The sequence below is a fragment of the Aedes aegypti genome, chromosome 1 (genome assembly GCF_002204515.2).
Source record: "Aedes aegypti strain LVP_AGWG chromosome 1, AaegL5.0 Primary Assembly, whole genome shotgun sequence".
NCBI classification, from domain to species: Eukaryota; Metazoa; Arthropoda; class Insecta; order Diptera; family Culicidae; genus Aedes; species Aedes aegypti.
In genome coordinates, this window is record NC_035107.1 from 226,491,057 (window position 1) to 226,512,372 (window position 21,316).

Genomic DNA, 21,316 nt, shown 5'->3' on the forward strand with positions numbered 1-21,316 from the left:
GTTTGAAAAAACGTTAGGAAGAAGAAGATTACAGTTTTGAAGAGCCGTGACATTTTTTTGTTTTGAATGTGAATGTCGAGGTGGTAAATGTTTACTACAGTACATTTCCCATCCCTGCATATAATAGATCAATAACGGCGTCGGCCAAGTCCTTACAGTCAGTTGAGATGGGAAAGGAATGTATTTTTATTAGGGTGTAATGATTGTTACATCTAGAGACCGAGAATACCTCTGTATCTCCACAGTCACCACGGGAAGGGTGTTTATTAGTGACAGAGGAAAAGATTTGGGAGTCACCTTTGGTCGGTGATGTGATCCATGGATAAGGAGGAAAAATACGACTTTTACTTATAACTAGTTTTGTATATTTTTTTTCTCGAGAAGAAAAGGTTTTGGTAGAAGATTTAAATAGGTATATGTATATTGTAATTCTATAAAACAGGAAAAATGCGCAGTCATAAAAAAGGGAATCATAAGTATGAAACGAGCTCACCAGTTGGTAATCCATACTAAGCTGCACACGAATATCATTTAGTACTCGCACAACGCGAACCGCGAAACTTTTCGGTGTCCCGCGCGGAGCGAAGAAAAAAAAAACAACTACAAAATACATTCGGTGTCCCGAAAACGAACAGTTTTGTTTGCGCTTCCCGGAGCACTCCATGGATTCTTGGAAAATATTCAAAATAGAATAACTAGAGTAAACCACTAAAGATTCTAGATATAATCTTTAAAGAAATCACCATAACCATTCCGCAAAACGATGACTGTTCAGAATAATTCCCTGACAGAGAATGAGGGATTTTTTTAGAGGTCAACCGGAATACTTCGTGCGAGTTACAACTAGAATTCCTCATCTTTATCCATTATTTCCGGTACTTGAGTTTTGAAAGTTCTGCTCTTCCTCACCTACGATTATTGCCCAGAAATTGTCCCCCACAGCAACAGAATTAAAAAAAAAATCACTAGACTTGACGAGATCATTCCAAACATGCAAAGAAATATAGTGCTGCTACAACGAACTTTAGCAGCCAGTCAACCATTTGAGCAACAGCAACATAAATCGGTTCGACTAACTTGAAGGCGTCAAACCGTCTGAGCATCTGCGGGCTACATTAAGTGCTATATGCACTGGTCCCTTCCCGAAGAAATACCGTAAGGTGGTCGGATGGTTTTAGTGGGTCGTCGGTTTTGCGGCATCCCCACGCTTCCTGAGTTACCTTCTCATTGGTCTGCTCGCAGATTTACCCCTTGTAAAGAAGCTAAGCTAAGAATTGGAGTGAACCTGTAACTGGCAAGGATTTCGAAGATTTTCCATGTATTCGGTAAATTTGAACACCATTTCAATTTTTATGGAATTTTATTTTAGTGTTTTTTTTGCCTGATGCACACAATTTGCGGTTTTCCAGATTTTCTTGATTGTTCAACCTACAGATATTTAACTTATTTCAAATAGGTCAATATGTGTGTACGAGTGTTCGCATGATTTAGTAGTCTGTGGATGTTGGTGGTTCGACGAGAAGGGCTCCCAGAATGTCTTTCATAAAGAACACTCTTTGTGTTGCTGGGACCGTTCTCAAGACGTCATTTTACTCTTCTCGTTTAATAATGCTGTCCTACCGCTACTATCATCTTCTCATCGCCGTTGTGTTCTTTTCGTTCTGCTTCATCATATGTGCTTTTGTCAATGGTTGACTTTCGTTAAGATAAGGAGTTTCAATTTTCTTACGCGTTTAAAACCTCTGTTGCCTTAAATCTAGTCGTTTTACTGCACTTTTTTGTTGCTGCTGCGGAGTTGTTTCCTCTTTCTTAGCAAGGTAATTCTGCGCATGGTACGCAGTGAGAACTATACGGAAATGACGTTTTTCTTAATTATGGTATTATTTGTGGTTTGTAGGGGTGTGTTGTTTATTTGATTAATTACTTTTTCAATAATACCTACTAAGGGCTACTAATATATGTTTTCTTTTGTCTGCTTTGTAAATATGAACCTTTGTATCGCAAGTTATTTTCCATTTCATTGCCACTCGGTTTACACTGTCTGTCTTAATTTTTCGGCTTCTAATTTTTTGGGCACTAATTTGATTAAATCATTCCTTCCAAAGCAAATCACACTCTTGGGGCTTATTCAATTATTCCATCTTCCTAAACTATTCTCTAGGGAACGTAAAAAAAGAAACTCTTCCTGGCTCGTCTTCAAAATCACACGCTGTACGTTGCAAATTTCTGTACTGTTGCTTCATCAATCATATGCACTTGGTAATATGTAATTGCTACTACTTACAATCTAAAGAGAAAACGAATCAAACAAACATAGGTACGTACTTAGTCCATGCAAGGAAGAAAGGGAATTTTTCCAACTAAGGTATGCTCTTTCTGTTTAGCTCTCTCGAAATAAATAAACCTTGACTGCTGGCATTCAAAATGTGGTTGGTTGGCGTAAGATAACGATAGTTATGCCCCGATCCCTGCTCTTCTAGGAGCAGGGAGGCGAGGTGATGAAATGGAAAGGTTTCCTTCTGACGGAAGTTTCACAAAAATTATAAAAATATACGGCATTTCCTCCTAATCGAGAAAATGCTTGTTTTTTTTAATAATTATAAAAATATCCTTCTTTAAACTAGTATCCTAAACAACTCTTGATGTCTGCGGATGGCTTCTTCACTTCCAACACGCGTACGTTTCCGAACAAAGGTTTAAAAAATCATCGCCAACCCCGAAAAGGGATCGACAACTTGCTATGTGTTATATTGGGGGACTTTATAATGTTACTCTCAAATAAATACATAGATTTTTACAAAACTGATTTAACTGCGCGGAACGTCTCACTCTATTCCAGGAAAGGAACAGCAATTCCCCTCCTTTTAAACTGTGGCATTAGTGTTCCGTGGGTGGGTATGTGCTTCTAGGTGAACAATAGCCCTATCTTATCACAAGGAGTGAGACTAAAAACAAAAAAAGCAATGGGCACTAATAATTTTCTACTAAAAAAAACTTTTATGATTCTAAAAACGAAACATTTTGGATCATCAGATATTAAAGTTGCCAGAATTTGGGGGTACCTTACGATACACTATTACGACACACTATCGGAGAGACCCCACACGATATCTCACAGTTGGGGGATACCGGATCCGATCCGTTTCTTTCTTTTGTGAGCTTAGAATATGTAGTTCTCATCGGCCATGTCGATGGCCCACCGGAACTTGTCCCGCTGAGTTTTGTTGAAGATCTTCTCGATTGGGACACCGAACTTTTTGCACCTGTGGGAGGATGTGAGAATTAGCTAATTGTTCCAAGACAAAACAAAAAAGTATATGCGGCGCAAACTAACCATGCTACGGATATACGGGGATCGAGATAGTTCAGCTTGGACGTGCCCAGGGCAATCGTCTTGTTCTCGTCCTTGTCAGTCTCTTGCAGTTCGAGCTTGTTCAGCTGTTCCCTAAGGCGTTCCAGCTGCTTCTGCTTCTTGTCTTTGGCGACCTTGTCGCGAACGTTGCTCTTCTTGAGGTCCTGCAAAAATGAGGGAAAAGAATATTGGTTCATTATTGCTGAGCGAGATCTCATGCTCGCTACATGTGGAGGGGACACCCCCGGACAAAGTGCTAGAATGCAGTAACTACGGCTGTCACGGCCTAGGCTACTTCTGCTACATGTGTTAAGTTCTATATGCACTGGCCTTTCCCTAAAGTAATATTTTATTTTTTATTAAAGTTATAAACGTAAATTTGTCAAGAAAATTCTTCGCGTACTTTTTTATTACTATTGTAGCAATATATGAAAAATAAAATGTAAACAAAAATTTAAGTATTTTACCAGATTTTGATGGATTTTGGTAAAAGTGCGCAGAGTTAGGGGCCCTCACGGTACCGAAAGGTCGTTGGAGAGAAAAAAGTCTGATGCCAAGGGTAATGTTTGTACTTTCAGAGCATGAGTAGGTTTCAGTGAGTCGTCGGAGATGTGACAACCGGAGCATTGGGTTATCTCCCCTATCTTCTGGTTGCTGATCTTCCCCTCGTTATTGAAATAGGAAGCCAAAACTCACCTTCAACTCCCGCTCGCAGGTTTCGACCGCTTCCTGCTTAGCCCGAATCTTCTCCTTCAGGTTGGACATGCTCTTCTCGTGCGTTTTCGGCACCGCCCGCTGATGGTTACACAGGATGGCCACGGCCCGGTTCGCACGGTTGTACGCCAGAAGCTTCTCCGGCACGGTCATGTCCGGATCGGTCAGCTCGCGGAGCTGGTTCTGCAGCGTAAAGGACGCGTTGAACGTACGGAAGACCTTGGCGGTGAGGCCTGCAAATATGGAAGATATAGTGGAATGAAAAAGGGAACATAGCTTTGGACTGTAGCCTACATACCTTCCATAAGTTCACGCAAGTGCTCGTTCAGTACGGAGGTGTTTAACCGATCGAACAGATCGTCACCGGGTTTCTTGTTCTCCTTGAACAATTCCAGATTTTTGAACACACGCTTCTCGACTTCCACCTCGTTGTAGTACCGAATGGAATCCTTACCGAGGAAATCGAACACGACCACGTTCTCCTTGCCGTTCAGTTCCTTGTGCAGGTCAATGTGCTCGACACGGAGCGAGCAACAACCGACCGTATCGGCCTGGTCTTCGTCCTTTTCGTTACCCGCTCTCAGCGCAAGCTTATCGATGAAGTAAAGGGCCACGGCACGCTGTCGTATCCGCATCTCCTTGCTCTTCCACTCGTCGCGGTAGGTGTCCCGAATTTTGTCGATGTGTTTCAACAGTCGCCGAGCCGTTTCGTACTTCTGCCAATCCTTCTCGCCCTTCAACTTGGAGCTTGGGTTCAACATGACGTACTTGACTTGGCCTTGGACGTTCTCCGTCCAGGACGCCAGCCAGGAGACGGAATTATCGTGTCGAACTTCCTTCCAACGGTGTCCTTCCGGGGCTTTGGGCCAAACGCTCTCCTTGCCGCAATTGATGATCACATCCTCCGGCATGACTCGTCGCTTAACCATACCCATCTTGGGATGCTCACCACGACCTCGGAACAGACCTGGCGGTTCAATACGGAAATTACCAATCTTTTCCTTGTGCCCATCGATGGAACACGTTCCGTATTCCTTCATCAGGGCTTCGTTTTGTTCCTTGAGGGCTAGCTTCTGCTCCTTCGTGCGATTCCGGTTGGCTTCGGATATTTCGGCAAAGTGTTTGTGCATGGAGCGGAAGTTACACTTCTTGAGATCCTTGATCTTTTCGCGCTCCGACGAGGTCATCGATTTGCGCCAGTCTTTGAAGAAGTTGTCGTTGAAAGCGTCCTTCGATGTGTACTCGTGCTCCAACATCCGGGCATAGAAGCCGGCAATCTCCTCCGCATCCTGCGAAAGCTTGATCACCTTTCCGTCGTATTCGAACTTGACGTTATCCGGAAGTGGTTCGTAGGGCGGTGCGAATACCGGGCCTTTGTGCTCCAGCGTGTTCCACTTGACACCATCTTCGCGCTTTTCCTCCTCCCACCTAAAATGAGAAATTGAGAGAATCGATTTAAAAGAGGGTTCCACCAGTCGGACTACAATATAAGTAGATCAACCTCTTCAGAGTGCGCAAAACTCCCACAGAGGCGGCTGCTGCTTTAGAGCGTGAACTATTTCGCCAAATCACACCGATTTGAAAGCATGCCGCTGATACCGGTTCTCGACAGCGAACGCTTCTCCATGTGAAGTGAACGACAGTCCACATTAAAGTAGTTTCACTTGCACCGGTTATGTAACATAATAAATAAAGTAAATTTTGCGGCCTGGAATTTCCTAAATTTTCATTGCATGTGAGCGACAAAAACACGCAACGCGCAGGGAAAGACGCACTGTTTGACAGCACAAAATGACAGACAACGTCATGACGGATCAAAACGTCAAAATGATGCTGTCAGTTTGATAGGCCGCAGATGAACACCCTCTCCGGCCGTTCGGGAGAAAAAAAAAAGTTAAAATTACTCACTATTGATAAAATTGAATGTTACTCTCAACACGGAGAAATCAGACTACCCAAATATTAAGTTCTTTTTACGCAAATTTGGGTAAACTGCATTTAGTTTTTACCAACGGTTGGGTTGTTTTGCCTCTCTCGCAACAGCAATGTTGTCAAAAACAGAGAGAGAGATGCACCGACCCAGCGTCGAAGTTCAATGGAATAAGGCAAATTTGGGTTCTTTCGAGTTAACCTAACGTTAAGTTGTTTTAACCCATCTCGGAGACTTCGAAAGCTAACGCTGGGTAGATTTTTTTTGCACTGAGTTTTTTTTTGCCGCTGTCAAATGAAAACAACCCAACGATAGGTATATATCAGTTAACGCAAATTTGGGTTATCCCACGGAAGAGCCGAATTGCGTCAAAAGAAGTCAAAGTTGGGTTGATTTGCGGCTCCGTGAAGTGAGTAAAGGCACACACAAACATACGTAACACTAATGATATTCCTATTGATCATTTAGTGGCCAACAATTCATTCGACTTCGCTCACAATCAATGGTACAAAACAATAGAACAAATTGTAAGTGAATTGTCAATACAGTCGTCTCTCCACATCTCGATATCGAAGGGACCATCGAGATAGGGAGAGATCGAGACAAAAAACAAATTTTTGATGAATACTAGATTGAAAAACACTCCGTTGCCAAGGAAGTGATACACAAACAGACGTCATTTTGCGCTCCTAATTTGTATTGTCTGTTTCATTCACAACAATACGCGCCGCCAACTTTCGAACAGGACTGAAAAAAATCGTTACCAGTCAACTAATCAAAGGTGGTGAGTTGCCTTTGTGTTGGCAAGACTGGTGAAACGTCAAATACCAGAAAACAAATGAAAGCAAGGGTGGTACTGGCGACTCTTTACTGCTACCCCAACATGTCGCTGGTTCTAAAAAGTAAACAATCATACAAATTTCCGACTAAACAATGGTGAAGGCGTAACCAATTTTCTCGAAAACATCCATTTTGGGAGTTAAGCCGAATTTGTTGATTGAATTGCCAACAGCGCACTGCAGTAGCACGTAGCAAATAACTGCTTGTAAACACTATCTTTCAAGCGTATAGTGGTTATCACGCCCAATGGTATGCGTGTCCTAGTGTAGATGTGGTTGTGAACCTTAGAGGAAAACAATATGCACTCTGTCTCGAAAAACATCCAGAATTCGGGTGTAAATTTTTCAAATTGGGTAATATTTCCATATGCATTTTGATGAGTCTGCAAAGCGTGTGCAAGTTTCTTTGAGGAAAACAAAAACAAACTGTGTATGACGAGCGTATGCTAGTCTTCGTGCATTCAAATGTCACTAAGTGATTTTGCGAATAATATTTTTTACTTTTCCTCGTTAAGCATTAAAACTGATTCTGGACTTAGGTTAGCGGCTTTTCTATTTTACTCTCATTTGACAGCCGCCCTTGAATGAAAGGAGGTGATTTACCATTGTGTTGGTAAGATTGATGAAACGTTAAATACACAGCGGTTGCTTGGCTGGCGACGATTTTGGCGACGGTTTCACCGGCGACGATTACAAATCGTCGTATCCGATAGAATGCAAAATTTACAATATTGAATACCAAAACTTTGGTCTAGTAACCTTCGATATTGGTCATATCGATATACTGAGAGAAAATTGAGAACAAAAAATCAACAGAAACACATCGAGATATGAAGATATTGCAAATCTTTACTTAAATCCGCAGACTGTCCAACAAGTGGTTCATGCGCCGAGTTGTGCGCCAGCCAAAAAGTAAATAAGGAAATGTCAAAATATCTCGCCGAGGAAGTGAATCACTTTTAGGGCTTGAGTCCTAAGCTGGACAGCGAGTAAAATTGTTTGATCGATGAAAAACATAAGGAATACAAATGTTTGTACCGTCTTGTTTTTCAGTTGCAAGCGTTAAATAATTTTGACTGATCCACAACTCGGCGCATGATCGATCGGCGCGCAACTTATTTGGTGGTGTACGGTTTCGAGAAAAGATTCGCAAAGTGTCCAACTTGTACCAGACCCTGGCGCGTAACACACGAAGTAAAGAGGAAATGATCGAAATGCTAAAAATTCTCGAGAAGCTCAATATCGAGATATGGAGCGTGAAAATGTACCGACTCGTATTTCGAACACATAGGCACAAATTAGCTGATTTTTATGAAAATTTCAATTTCTTCACAAAGTCTAACTGTTAGCTGTTGGGTTTGCTGATAAAATTGTTTATTTAAATTTAGTATTGTTTTTACGTAAAAGTATAAAACAACATTTTGATTCAAATGTGTTCGTTCTGTCTCATATCCCGAACACCTTGATTCAAATTCCGAACAGCACAAATGAATCATATTCAAGTGAATAATTTCGCAAATAAATTAATCTTTGTTAGTTCTACTGGTCTCTAACTAGAGAACCATCACTACTCCCGAAACTGAATTGGGTCCTAAAATGGTTATTGAATTCTTGTTTTTATTTAATAATACGAAAGAGCATGTTATTGCAACTACTTTAGCAAGTTTTCCAGCTCAAATAACGGCTATAACATTTTTAAACTTCAATTTTAAAAATGGTTCCAAATATGAACCTTGACACTTGTGATCTTGTTTGACATTCACTTTTTCGACAAAAATGCCACAGGGCATATAGTTTTAACACTGGGGTTGTTCCTATATGACATTTCGGAAGGGAAACGGAAAACAAAATATACCCAACATTTGAGTTTAAACCAAAGGGTGTGACAAAATCTCAAAAATCATAAAAAAATGTTATTTTGTACTTAAACCAATGAAAATCATTTAAAAATTGAGTAAACATGTGTTTCTGCCCTAAACTTAAGCGTTAGGTACTAAAATTGAGACAGAGCTTTAGGACCCTATTGCAATTGACTGCCATTTCGTGATAATGTGATGATATATTTCAGCGAAACATTCCAACCAAATCGCCATACAATAACCGAGTGTTCGGAATATGAGTCTGTTCCGAATTTTTAGACAAAACGGTATGCAGGTTAGAGGGACTTGGTCGACACCATAGGCCTATTCAAATGACGTCTCAAATCAGCTGATCGGGAAGCACTTTGACATTTCTTCTAAGAAAATGACAGGCCCGTGTTAGCACCGGTCCTCCAACGATGTAAACAAATGCATAGACGGATCTGTCACATGAAAAGACCTATTAACGATTTTGAGCAGTTGCAATCTGTTGCGACTCACTTTTGAGTAGATTCCAACGAGCGTGTAGCGTTTATGACGGATCATAAACGTCAAAAAGATGCTGTCAGTTTAATTTAAGCAATCTCAGCGCCACCCGGCGAACGGGGTGGTGAGCACTGAAACTAAACAAGCCCGTCGGCAACCGGCGTAGACAAAAACCACCACAGATTAATCCAAATTCAAGTACGTACCATTTCCAAACCTCCTCCTCCTCTTCCTGCTTCTTCTTGCGTCCTTTAGTGGGGCTGGCAGTCTCCTGTTTTACCTCGGTCTTGACCTGTTGACGAACGGAAGAAAACAAAACAGAATGCACCCTCCATTAGCGCACATTATCAACAGCAGGCAGCATTTGAGGCTTAATGAGATTCATTTTCCCGGAACGAGAATGAATCCCCCCAAAATATAAGCTGTACCAAAACATAGCAGTTCATTCACCTTGGTCTTGGTCTTGGTTTCCTTTTTGACTTCTTTCTTAACTTGCTTCGCCTGTTTCTTCTTCTTGGCGGCACCGTAATCCTCGTCTTCCTCTTCGTCGAATTCCTCCGCCTCAGATTCGTAGGCGCGTTTCTTCTTTTTCTTTTCCTTTTTGTCCTTTTTCTCGGTCTTTATCTTTTTCTGCTTGCTACCGCCATCGAAGTCTTCATCGTCGTCCTTTTTCTTGCGCTTCGACAGAGGAACGTCATCCTCGGAATCCGATTCCTGCTTAACTTCCATCGGAGTGGGCTCTTCCGGTTCCTCTTCGGCTTGATCCTGATCGGAAGCTTCCTCCTTGATGACAAACTGGGATTCATCAGCACGGAACTGCGACATCGAGTAGTCACAGGAGCTGGCCTGGGAAATGCTGAGAGGATCCTCCTGTTTTATCTCGGAAACATCCTGAGACGATTCGTTACTAGCAACACCATTGAACATTGCGCTTGGCTCTTCATGCTTCACTTCCTGCTGTTCTTGCTTCACTTCAGCAGGCTCCTCCTTGACCTTTTCCTCCTTTCTCTCTCGATCCTTATCCTTGGACGAGGAATGCTTATCGCTGCGGTCCTTACGATCTTTGTCCTTGCTGCTACTACTGCTGGAATGTTTGTCCTTATCCTTACTGCTGCTGCTACTGCTCTTGCTCTTCTCCTTGTCACGTTCCTTGTCCTTATCACGTGACGAGGAAGATGAACTACTCTTGTGCTTGTCGCGGTCTTTGTCTTTGCTACTGCTGCTGCTAGACTTATCCTTGTCGCGATCCTTTCGATCCTTATCGCGCTCGCGATCCTTGTCCTTCGAACGCTCCTTGTCCTTGTCTCGTTCCCGATCCTTGTCCTTTGACCGTTCCTTGTCTTTGTCCTTGGATCGCTCCTTGTCCTTCTCGCGATCCTTATCACTTCTCGAGCTTTTGTGCGAGCTGCTATGTCGATCGCGATCCTTATCCTTGCTGCTACTGCTGCTGGACTTGTCCTTATCGCGATCTTTGTCCCTAGAAAGAATTTTCACCGTTAAAACTAAGTCAACGACCAACACCTAGGACACTTACTTTGACGAGGACGATGAACTACTCTTGTGCTTGTCCCGATCGCGGTCCTTATCCTTCGAGCGTTCCTTGTCCTTGTCGCGATCGCGATCCTTGTCCGATCGGCTCTTGTCCTTCTCGCGATCCCGATCCCGGTCCTTGTCCCGGTGTTTGTCCTTGCTGGAGCTTTTGTGGCTCTTGCGGCGATCGTCACTGGAGCCACCGCCGCCGCCCTCCGAGTGGCCATTGCTCACTCCATTCGCGCGATCCGAGGCCGACTCGCCGTTCACCTGTTTGGTGGAGTTATCCTGCGCATGATAAGAATGGATAAGGGAGAAATTGGTTAGTAAAGTCTTGAAGGCAGTTCAGGGAAGTAACGCTACTTTGAAGTTACACACCGAGGAAACGGAACGTATGAGAGCACACGATTTTCTTATAAAATACCGACACAAGTATTTTGGTTTTCAATTCGATAATTTTATTCCATAACAGACTTATGGAATAATACTCATTACCTATTCAAACATTATTTCTTAAGAAACCCTTGTAAGTTGTCATACACAATGATCATTGGCTTTTATAAGTCACAATTTCGATCGATGTGAGTAACGTAATATTCATGATAGAGATTCATAAGCGTCTGTATGACAGAAAAGTTTCCAGAAAAGTTCCAGGCCACTGAAATTGATCAATTTGAACAAAAATGATATTTGTACCAGAAGATACTATTCGCATAATGTATACACCAGAGACGCATTTGCTCAGATCATGTTTATGTTCTTAGACATTGAACGCGTGAGCATGAGCAAAGTTCACAGTTGCTGTAACTTATTACATGCTTTGCTGCAGAAATCACAAAAATATGGAAACACGTGATCAATTTAATAATGCAATCCCAGCATGCTTGTTCTTGATATCGAAATTTTTCAATTTATTGCTCATGTTCTGACCATGCCGCAAACTGTTCTGTTCAAGAGCCAAGCTTTCCAGGTTTTTCCAAATGCATCTCTAGACTGATTTTTTTCGCCAAGTCTTGGCATTTGTCAAAGAATTCACCAAAATTGACACCCCCGAGCGCTCAGTAAAAATAACTTTCGACGAGATCTCAGTAAGTGGGGTATTTTTTTTTTGCTGAGATTCTGAAAATATTTTGCGAAAATCAACTACCTAGGTGACAAACGTTTTTTTTTTGCTGAGAGTATAAAAAATTACTGAGCACACAAAATTGTTGAGCTCAAGTTAGTGTGTATAACTTATGAATTGCTTCAAGGAATTCAACAGAGATGTCTCAGAAATTCCTCTTGAAATTATTGAACGTGTTTACAAGGTTTTACTCCAATGCTTCGTCGAGAGCTCTTCTAAGATTTCTTCCTAAAAGCTCCGCAACCCAAACTCAAAGCTTTCTCTAAGAATTTTACTAATCACGTCTCCAGGATTTTCAAAAAAAATGTTAGAGAATTTCTTTTTGTATTGAATTTGTAAAAAATAGCGTGCCTCCAGCAATGCTCGAAGAAATTCTTCCAATAATTCTCCTATGAGTATATTTTATAAAATTTCAATGGATTATCAAGCAGATGCCTTGAAATAAAATTTCTGCTTAATGAATTTTATGAGGCGTCTTAAGAATTTCTGGAGCATTCCATTGGTATATTCTTTCTTAGAAAAAAAAAAACGAACTGGGCATACTTATGAGAAAACTCCTGATAAAAAAAAAATCCTTAAGTAACGCTAGGACCCTAATTCGGCACATTTTCATAAATTTATGGATAATTGAAAATTATAGTTAATGGTATTTTCAACAGTAATGTGCAGTATGTTGTAGTATGAAAGCATCATGTTATTAGCGTTGGGCTTTTTTTCTATAACATCGATATTAATTTTCTTTAACACATCATTAACACATTAAGAAATATTTACCGCTTTCAACACAAACTTAATTGAATGAAGAAAATCGATTCACCCGATTTTAGATGCTGCGAACATCGATTCAAAAAATCGATCAATCGAAATGCAAACATCGATTCAAAATCACCCATCGCTACATGATATGCAATTTCACAACAAATATAACATGAGTGAAATTGTCCAAAATATTCATCCGAAAAAATTACCACTGTCAAAATCACACCACATATTTTCAGGAACACACATTTAGAAAACCTAACAGTGTTCCGAGCTGAAACATTTATCAATTGATCAATACCAGCGAGTAACCAACGATTTTATTTTTTAAAGTGAATACCTAGTTGTTTGATTCACCAGATTTGTGCCCATAAAAGATTGATATACGGCTTTTATTCATCTGCACCTAAACACGAGATTAGTATCTCTCCATACAGTCAACTTAGTTAGGGAGATATCGAGTTACAGAACACAAAACCAGTGCAATCAGACCATCGAGGTAGTCATGAAACCCAACTTTTACTAAGGTTCTCTAATGGTTGTCCGACATTTCGCGGTAAACCATTCCGCGGTCAACCATTTCGCGGTGTACCTTTTCGCGGTTTGTATCATTTTGCGGTTTACCGTTGTGCGGTTAGTACCATTTCGCGGTATGCCATTTCGCGGTGGAGTTTTTCCTACGAGTTGCACTGAAAATTATTGGGATTATCACTAATAATATTTTCATCGGTGACTTACCCTTCTTTTGAACACAGGCAGTCCTTCATATTGCACTGTTAAGATAGATGAAACATCTCGGTACAAACCGCGAAATGATACTGCCGCGAATTGACATGCAGCCAAATGGTACTAACCGCGAAATGGCGTACCGCGAAATGACAAACCGCGAAATGAATTACCGCAAAATATTATACAATCTCTCTAATTCGATATCGAGATACGATTATGGGAGAGTTGACTGTATAACGTTTTACCAGTTTTACTTCGATATTTTGATTGAATTCGTAGGGATTGACATGATTTGATGGAATGAATTTTAATTTCATCTCAAGATTTTGAACGAAATGAGTAAATCTAGCAAACTTTAGAACTAAATAGAGAGCACTGTTGATACTTTTTAAGTCAGAAAATTATGAATTCTAGGTATATGTAGAAGATTACATTTTACTTAATTATGCATAAAAGCGTTTCCCGATGGTGAATTTTGAAAGATTGATTTCCGTTGTTTCATAGATCGTATTCATAGCATGTAAGAAATTATTATAATTCTTGTATGAAGCTATCTCTATCTATGTCCATCTAATGGGCTAATGGATTGTGCCCTCCCATCACGGCAAGGTCGCATAACCAAGGGGAGGAAAGATTTGATTTTCATACGATATTCTCATAAAATTCTTGGACATATCATAAGATATGTTATGTTTACAATGAGACATAATATTTCCCAAATTATGTTCTCCGGATAATATACGAACCAGTGCTGTTAAATGTTTATAGCAGCCAACCGATATTAATTCGGAAAAGGTTACCGAAAAAAAAACATTTTCCGATTACTTTTTCTATGAGTAACGATGATATTAGCAATATTTATTAGTCAAAGTCACGTGATATTCATGACATTTAACGGCCCTGATACGAACACCCTGCAATCTACCAAACAACCTACCAACAAAAATCACTTAAATTTCCAACAACAATGTTTGGTCGATTTTGCAAATCTCTCTTGCTCATTGTCGGATGAATAAGACAATTAGTGGGTCTCTTTAGGAACAACACTATACTGACTGACGGTGATGGGGGTGTTAGTTCGTTTTTTGTTGTATCCACCGTCCGGTTCGCCGTACGCGGGTATAGCGCACATCCGTGTATGTACGTATATGCGTAATAATAATGTCGAGCGCTGGTCGCATCTGATGTGCTTTCTTGCTGATGCAAGAACAGTGGTAGAAGTGAAAGTATAAAGGGGTCAAAATTGTTTTATCCATATAAATAATTGGGGATGATTCAAATATGACGTCCATCGTTTCTCGGGATTTCTAGACCCCCCCCCCTCTCCCTCTGTCACGCTTTTTCCAATACCTAATACATGCACTGTCACACTTTCGTAGAATAATTTTGAATAAATCGAAATGTGTGGCATTTTCATGATTCTCATTCCGGACTCTAATCATTACTCTTTTCATTGTATGCGAATTCTCTGAGCAGAATCTCAATAAAGAAACTTAAAAGTAGATTGGAGTACCTTGTACCTTTTAATTCCGCCCCAAATGGTTATCTCTGACAGATACGCGTATTTCGACTACCACTTGCAGTCTTCTTCAGGGGAATATCGAGGAATGTCTATGTAAAGCTAGTTCAAAACATAAATATGGGGTATAGGTCTAAACACACAAAAATAATCAAAATACTTTATTGAAGGATTCCGTTCCGAGAAATGATTTCTTCCAAAGAGTTATCCGACGTCATATCCTACTTCCTTATAAACAAATAACGAGCGGTGGAAATTCACATAGCAGAAATGCAATTGCTGTCCCATGATGTAAGAACTGTTAGTTCTGTTAGCAAATGTTTTAGTTATAATGTCGCAGGGTGGCCACCAAATTTCCATTTTGAAATTCCCGCTTTTTTCCCGGTTTTCCCGGTACAGTCACCAAAATTTTCCCGGTTTTTGATTTAGCTAATTGAAGATATTTCAACTCAATTTCTCATCATTTTATTTTTTCTTCATGAAAATAAAGAGTTCTCCAAAGCAAACAACATACTTAGAATGAAACAAAAATCCGTGACATATGATTCAGCAGATTTTTCCGTGGAACAACAGTGGATTCAACATAACTGTCAAAAATTCACAGAAAATTCGGTGAAAACTAAAATTTTACAAAAGTCTGTGAAAAATTTACACAAAGCTCGGTGAAAATCAATCTTTTTTAGCATATACCGAAATTTACACTGAAAATCTGTGCAATCATTAGGCGCGGCCGGCGTTTTTTTATTTTATAATGGCGAACTTCGCTTAAGTTAATATTTTTGGGTATTAATATAAATATACTGGACTTGAAACGTGAACATTGTTAAGACGCATAGTGTAAAAAGTAGAAATTAAATCGTTAAAAAAATAAGCAATCCAATGTGTTATTCAAATATAACGATTTTCTACAACTTCTGTACTGTTTGTAGATAGATAGCTCCAAAATGTTCTTTCATTACGATTTTCCCGGTAGTCATCTCAAATTCCCGGTTTTCCCGTCTTTTTCCCGGTGCAATCAAATTCCCGTCTTCTTCCCGCTTTTCCCGGTTCGGTGGCCACCCTGATGTTGGCAAACCATTTGAAAAAACATAACTGAACAGAATTATATTGGATTGACAAGAATAACATTTTCTTTCTTGACATGGTACTTTTGCTATTGTTCATTTAGACTCCTTAACAAATGTTAAAGTTAATGGAAATCGTAAATATAAATGTTAGTTTTCCATTTTATTGTTCAAAACGACAAACTTTTCATTTGCCCCACTTTGTTTCCCTATGAGCAATTGGTATGGAATTTTGACAGAGAACTACATATAATCATATACAGCGGGGATTCGCTGGTTGGAACACGACTGCCTTCCATCTAGCGAATCCGACTTGTTAGTTCTAACGACTGACAGCTGGTGGAAATGCTCCAGACTCACGCAGCTGGAGAGTAAATCGTCACGAATCGTCACATACACATTTGTTCTATATATGGAGACTTCAATGCGACGGTGCTCAGACGTCAAAGTCAGTTTGACATCTATTCTTGACATTCGAATGCTTTTTAGATGGAATATTTTCCAACCAGCGAACATCCAACCATCGAGTCATTCCATGTAGCGGAGCTCCAACGAGCGAATCCCCACTGTATATAAAATCCCAGAGTTGTCTGTCTGTCAGTAACGCTTTGAAATATTTCATCGAAAAGTTTTGTTGAGCACTACAACAGCAATTTAAGAGCACTACAACGGTACATTTTAAGATTAGAACATTACAATTGCAAAATGTGGAGTACTACAATAGCTCTTTGGCAGAATATTCTAGAGTTTTCTGGGAAATTGTTCATTCCAATTCGTAGAATATTCTCGAACATTTCATCATTGTCGTCTGATTTTAAATTTGGTTGGTGATCAGAACGTCAATAAATCAACTTCAAGCAAATTGAATCGGGTGTGAATTGAAAATGTGAAACGATTTCTCCAGTTCCATCTCAGGCTCAAAAACGAGTTCGACATTTGTAAAAGCAGGATAAACATAAATGAGATGAATGTGCGCCAAATATTCGAGTTTTATTAATTTACATTGAAACCTCCAAGAGTCGATGCTCAACGACTCGATATCGACTCATGGATGCAAACTTAATACAAAATTTTATGCTTCTATGATGATTACTTAAAACATTCCTGTACCATGACATGGTATTTCTCTGAGTTGATGGTCTTTTCACAACTGTAATTTTGAAAAATGACAATGAATCATACTACACTACAGCAGCTATTTGGGAAGATATGCTAGATTTTTTGGTATGATTCTACTCTCCAATTCAAAGAATCTTCTGGAACTTTAGAAATATTTCACGACATAAGAAACACTACAACAGCATATAAGACTATAATCATTTCAGATTAGAACACTACAGCAGTCTGGAGGTCACGTGCTCGATGGAGTATTGCCTGAGCATAGATTTAGGCGATTTTGGGGTCTTCAGTATCATGCGATTTGGTAGCTTTTCGCTTTAAGCTGTGAACCGCTTCATCAATTCGTTTAACTATTAGTTAAAATTTGACATTTCGATAGTTATTTTCCCTCAAATGATTAAATTGAACTTCGCGGTCAACCCGGGCTTTGACAGTCGAGTAGATATTTCTGAACAAAGTTTACAGAGGGTAAATATTCTCAAATTCTCGGGAGCGGAAAATAACTTTCGAACTATCAATTTTAATTATGCTTCAGAGCAGGGTTACTTTCAACCGGAGGGGAAATAACCATCGAGTTGTCAAATTTTAAATAAAAGTTAAACGAATCGGTGAAGCGGCTCACACCCTTAACATTTCGTTGGAACGTGGCTAGCCACGTCGGGTAAGCAAGTTATGAAATATTTGGAAGTACGTGCTAAAAAGTTAAACACCAGGAAGTGTTCTTTTTATTACAAAATATACTTATCAAAGTGGGGAAATAAATACTCACATACAGTTTACATGGTAGTTATCAGATTCACGCACCTTGTATCCAATGCACAATCCGACAGTATGCGTTACACTTGACGTAACATGTTGGTCGTTAATTTAAAGTCTCTATTCAATTGAGGCAAAAGTGGTGTGACGATATATTGGCAAAACCCGCAATATAACCAAATGTGCGGCCTCTGGCAATTTTTCTTTGCAAAAGTGAAGGGCCAAACGCGATGATAGCGGAACGGCAACGGAAAGCGGAATCGGTTTGCCAGAATGAACTTGGTTGTCTACTCAGACTTGGCTCATTTTCGTTCGTTGACAGCTCAGTCAGGATGATGTGATTCATGCTGGCGAACCGGTTTCGCTTTACGTTACCGTTCCGCTATCATTGCGTTTGGGTCTTAAGCCCGCACGGGACGTCATCATAATCATCCTATCCATTTCAAGACTCAAATCCCAAGAACCACTCCATATATCGATGAGAAAATATATCACTATGATTCTATATATGTAGTGCACAACCCAATACATTTTCAGCTTCATCGGTTCACTAAAACTCAAAACTCGAGATTTGCTTCCACAAAGTTTTGATGGTAATTGTTAGAGTGAGACGAAAGATAGAGAAAATAACACGGTCTCCCGTGTCGCCTTAAGTTTCCCCATAGTAAATCCCATACAAACTTTGAACGACTGGCGCTAAAATATAGTTTCACCGATCGAGCTGAAATTTTGCACAATCGTTGTGGGACCTAAATGCAATCCAAAAAGTGGAATGGAGCGAGAAATTTTGTTGCACACTACTGAGCATATTAGATATTACTTATTGCATGTCTCGCAAATTCAATTTGAACTTGATAGGCAAGTCATTAAAGCATTTTAGGTTCAATAGTTCAAAAATACTCAAGATACAAGAGTTTTGAATATGGACAATCTCGTATTATTTATTTATGTTTTTTTTTATTGCTACTTATTTTTTACAATAACTTTTGGACAAATTTATGTACAACAACTCAAGGAAATATATTTGAAATTGCTGTTACGTCGTATAATTTGTTATTTGTTTTATTTTCTTACGATACACTTTTATCAAATCAAGTATACTAATTTGAGTTTATAATATGAAAAATAATCAATATTTATTAAAGTAATTTCTGTATACAACTTTTTTTTTAAATAATAAAATGCAAAAATAATACAATCAAACCAAACACCAACACACGCCATAACTTTAACCATTCCCCCATTGTGCCCCGCTACAAATATAGGACTTTGACGAAAAAACGGTGAATGCAGCACTCTTTTTGCTTCCACTTTGCCTATATAATGCCAGCGAACGACCGAACACTTGTGAAAATTCAAAGCCAGCACAGCACTCGAACGCGAAGCAAAAGCAAAGTAGCCGCTGCCTGCTAAATATAATAAAGTCCGTCTACCTTGCTTTCTGCTTGCTACGTCTAAGCAGGCGATGAGATATCGAATCCAACATGCACCAAGTCCGACGACGATGTCGTCGTAGCAAGCCGTGCTCTGCTCGTTTCATAAGAGCACAAAGAAAGACAGCCAAACCAGTCAGCCAACTATGATTCGGAAATTTTCTAAGTGCCGGAAAAATCCCGGACTTGGCGAAATTTTTTGGCCCAAAAAGTAACCTCCGCTCAATTGGTGCGGTTCGAAGCGAAACGAATTTTGGTGCAATTTTCAGCGCAATATGCGCCTCCCAAAGGGAAATATTAATTTTCAAAGTTTTCCCCTTTGGACGGCGACGTGGGACTTAGTCTCCGGTCGCCATTTTCTCTTCATAGCGCAGCACTTTGACTCTGGCACACAACACATCGCAGCAACCAAAGGCAGAGCGAGCAGATGAAATTTTCACAAGTCCCAGATTGCTTCGATTGGACGACTTGGTGCTAGTCGAGTTGTCTCGGTCGCAGTAGGCCAAATATAAGGGAATTTGTTCGAGAATTTTCCGAAACGCAATTGCCTACTAAGCATTGAATTGGATACATGAAATTATCACCTGAATCTTTAAGTACTAACCTGCGGATTGGCCGCTTCCACCTCGACGCTCATTGTCCGATGGAACCGAGAGTTTCACCACAAAACCGAACCGAAAATTGTGCTCACAATCCCTACACCAGACCAACACGGAATGAAGCAGAAATTTTTACAAGTCCGAGAAATCCACACACTGACTGACTGACTGTGAGCTCGTCGTTGCGCCTTCTATCTTTATCGCACGCACGGCAGAAAAACACTACAACCACAACAACGAAAGACGACGACGTTTGGCGATGTCAAAAAAAAAAGATTTCAGTGCGCCCGGACGAAAACACGCGGCGAGCGCAATTTTCCGCCACAATTTCACTTTCTTCGTGAAAAACTATAACTTTATCACTTTGTACCTGAACAAAAGTACAAATTGCACGGGAAATTGGTGCAAAATACGAGACTTTCATGCGGGACAATACACACAATGGCGATGAGAAGCACGGCACAGACAGGCAGATCCTTCACCGCGAACACGACGGGGCGAAGTGCGAGAGCGAGGTAGCCGATAACTGACAGCTGGGATAGGGTGATCAGCAGGATGCATGCACGGTGCTGTGTGAGTGGCTCCGATATTACAGGGTTTGTGTCCGGGGAGTGCGTTTGGCGAGTTTGCGTTCTTTGACAGCCCGAGCAGAAAATGAAGACGTTTAAGGTGAAGGTACACAGCATGTCCTTTGAAGCTCGTTTGGTTTCGCGTTTTGTCTTTCTCCGAAAACACCAAAACGCTGCACGTCACGCGAAAATTTACTTCATTTCATTTTAATGCGCAATTAAAGACAGCTAAACGATTTGAAATCGTCAGCGCGAGAAAGTGTGATTATGATAGTATGATCAGAGACGAATACATAGAGACATATATGTATATACTATAGTAGTCTGGTTCAGATTGGGTACCACTTCTAGTACTGCATTTGGTCCCTTAGTACTGTAAAAGATACGCAAGTTTGACAGATCGCAGTACACTTATCACGGCATTCTAGATTTTGCTCTATTACCTTATATGTGCCATACAATTCTGGGCAACTGCAAGGAACATGGAAGTTTTTATTTCGTCTTTGGTATGATGGCACTAGCGCACAGACAGAGCGCATGAGACCGCATTGAGACACAGATGAGACGCGCTAAAAAAGGTCTCACAATGTACAGCGCGCCCGTGCGCTTGCAAGCAATGAGGCTTATGCACCTAAGTCTACAGCACGTGCACAGCAACTCTGCTTATATGTCTCGAGTTTGAGTTAGAAGACTAGTGTTTTTGGCAAAGTTGTTCATTTGTTCGATGGCTACAAATTGCTCAAGTTTTGTTGGTTCCTTATTTTGCCAGTAGATAAAGCTAATGAGCTTTGGCATTAAAAACTCATATATCTAAAGATGCAGATCAAATAGCAGGCTGATGTTATCAGTAAAGTTGCTAATTAAGTCAACAGCAATTATTAGCATATCCGATTAGTACGGAATAGTGTCACTAGGTGGTACTAATGAGCAACAAAT

General features: G+C 40.3%; 1 protein-coding gene across 1 annotated transcript; it reads right to left on the reverse strand.

The window, feature by feature from the left end:
- Positions 1–1,341: 1,341 nt before the first annotated feature.
- On the reverse strand, positions 1,342–20,318 carry LOC5580192 (DNA topoisomerase I, mitochondrial). Its single transcript, XM_021857714.1, has 8 exons — positions 19,817–20,318; positions 10,715–10,998; positions 9,631–10,657; positions 9,387–9,472; positions 4,365–5,494; positions 4,049–4,299; positions 3,335–3,516; positions 1,342–3,263 (listed from the first exon to the last, which is right to left on the reverse strand). The coding sequence occupies exons 1-8, from the start codon at positions 19,847–19,849 to the stop codon at positions 3,161–3,163; spliced, it is 3,096 nt and encodes a 1,031-aa protein (XP_021713406.1). The 5' UTR covers positions 19,850–20,318; the 3' UTR covers positions 1,342–3,160.
- Positions 20,319–21,316: the final 998 nt, after the last annotated feature.

Bases quoted from the DNA above. Each gene is read 5' to 3' on its own strand.
- LOC5580192 (XM_021857714.1), bottom strand. From the start codon at position 19,849: ATGAGCGTCGAGGTGGAAGCGGCCAATCCGCAG. The intron at 10,658-10,714 runs GTAAGTGTCCTA...AATTCTTTCTAG, and splicing joins AGTTCATCGTCCTCGTCAAA to GGACAAAGATCGCGATAAGG. The intron at 4,300-4,364 runs GTATGTAGGCTA...CCATATTTGCAG, and splicing joins CTTGCGTGAACTTATGGAAG to GCCTCACCGCCAAGGTCTTC.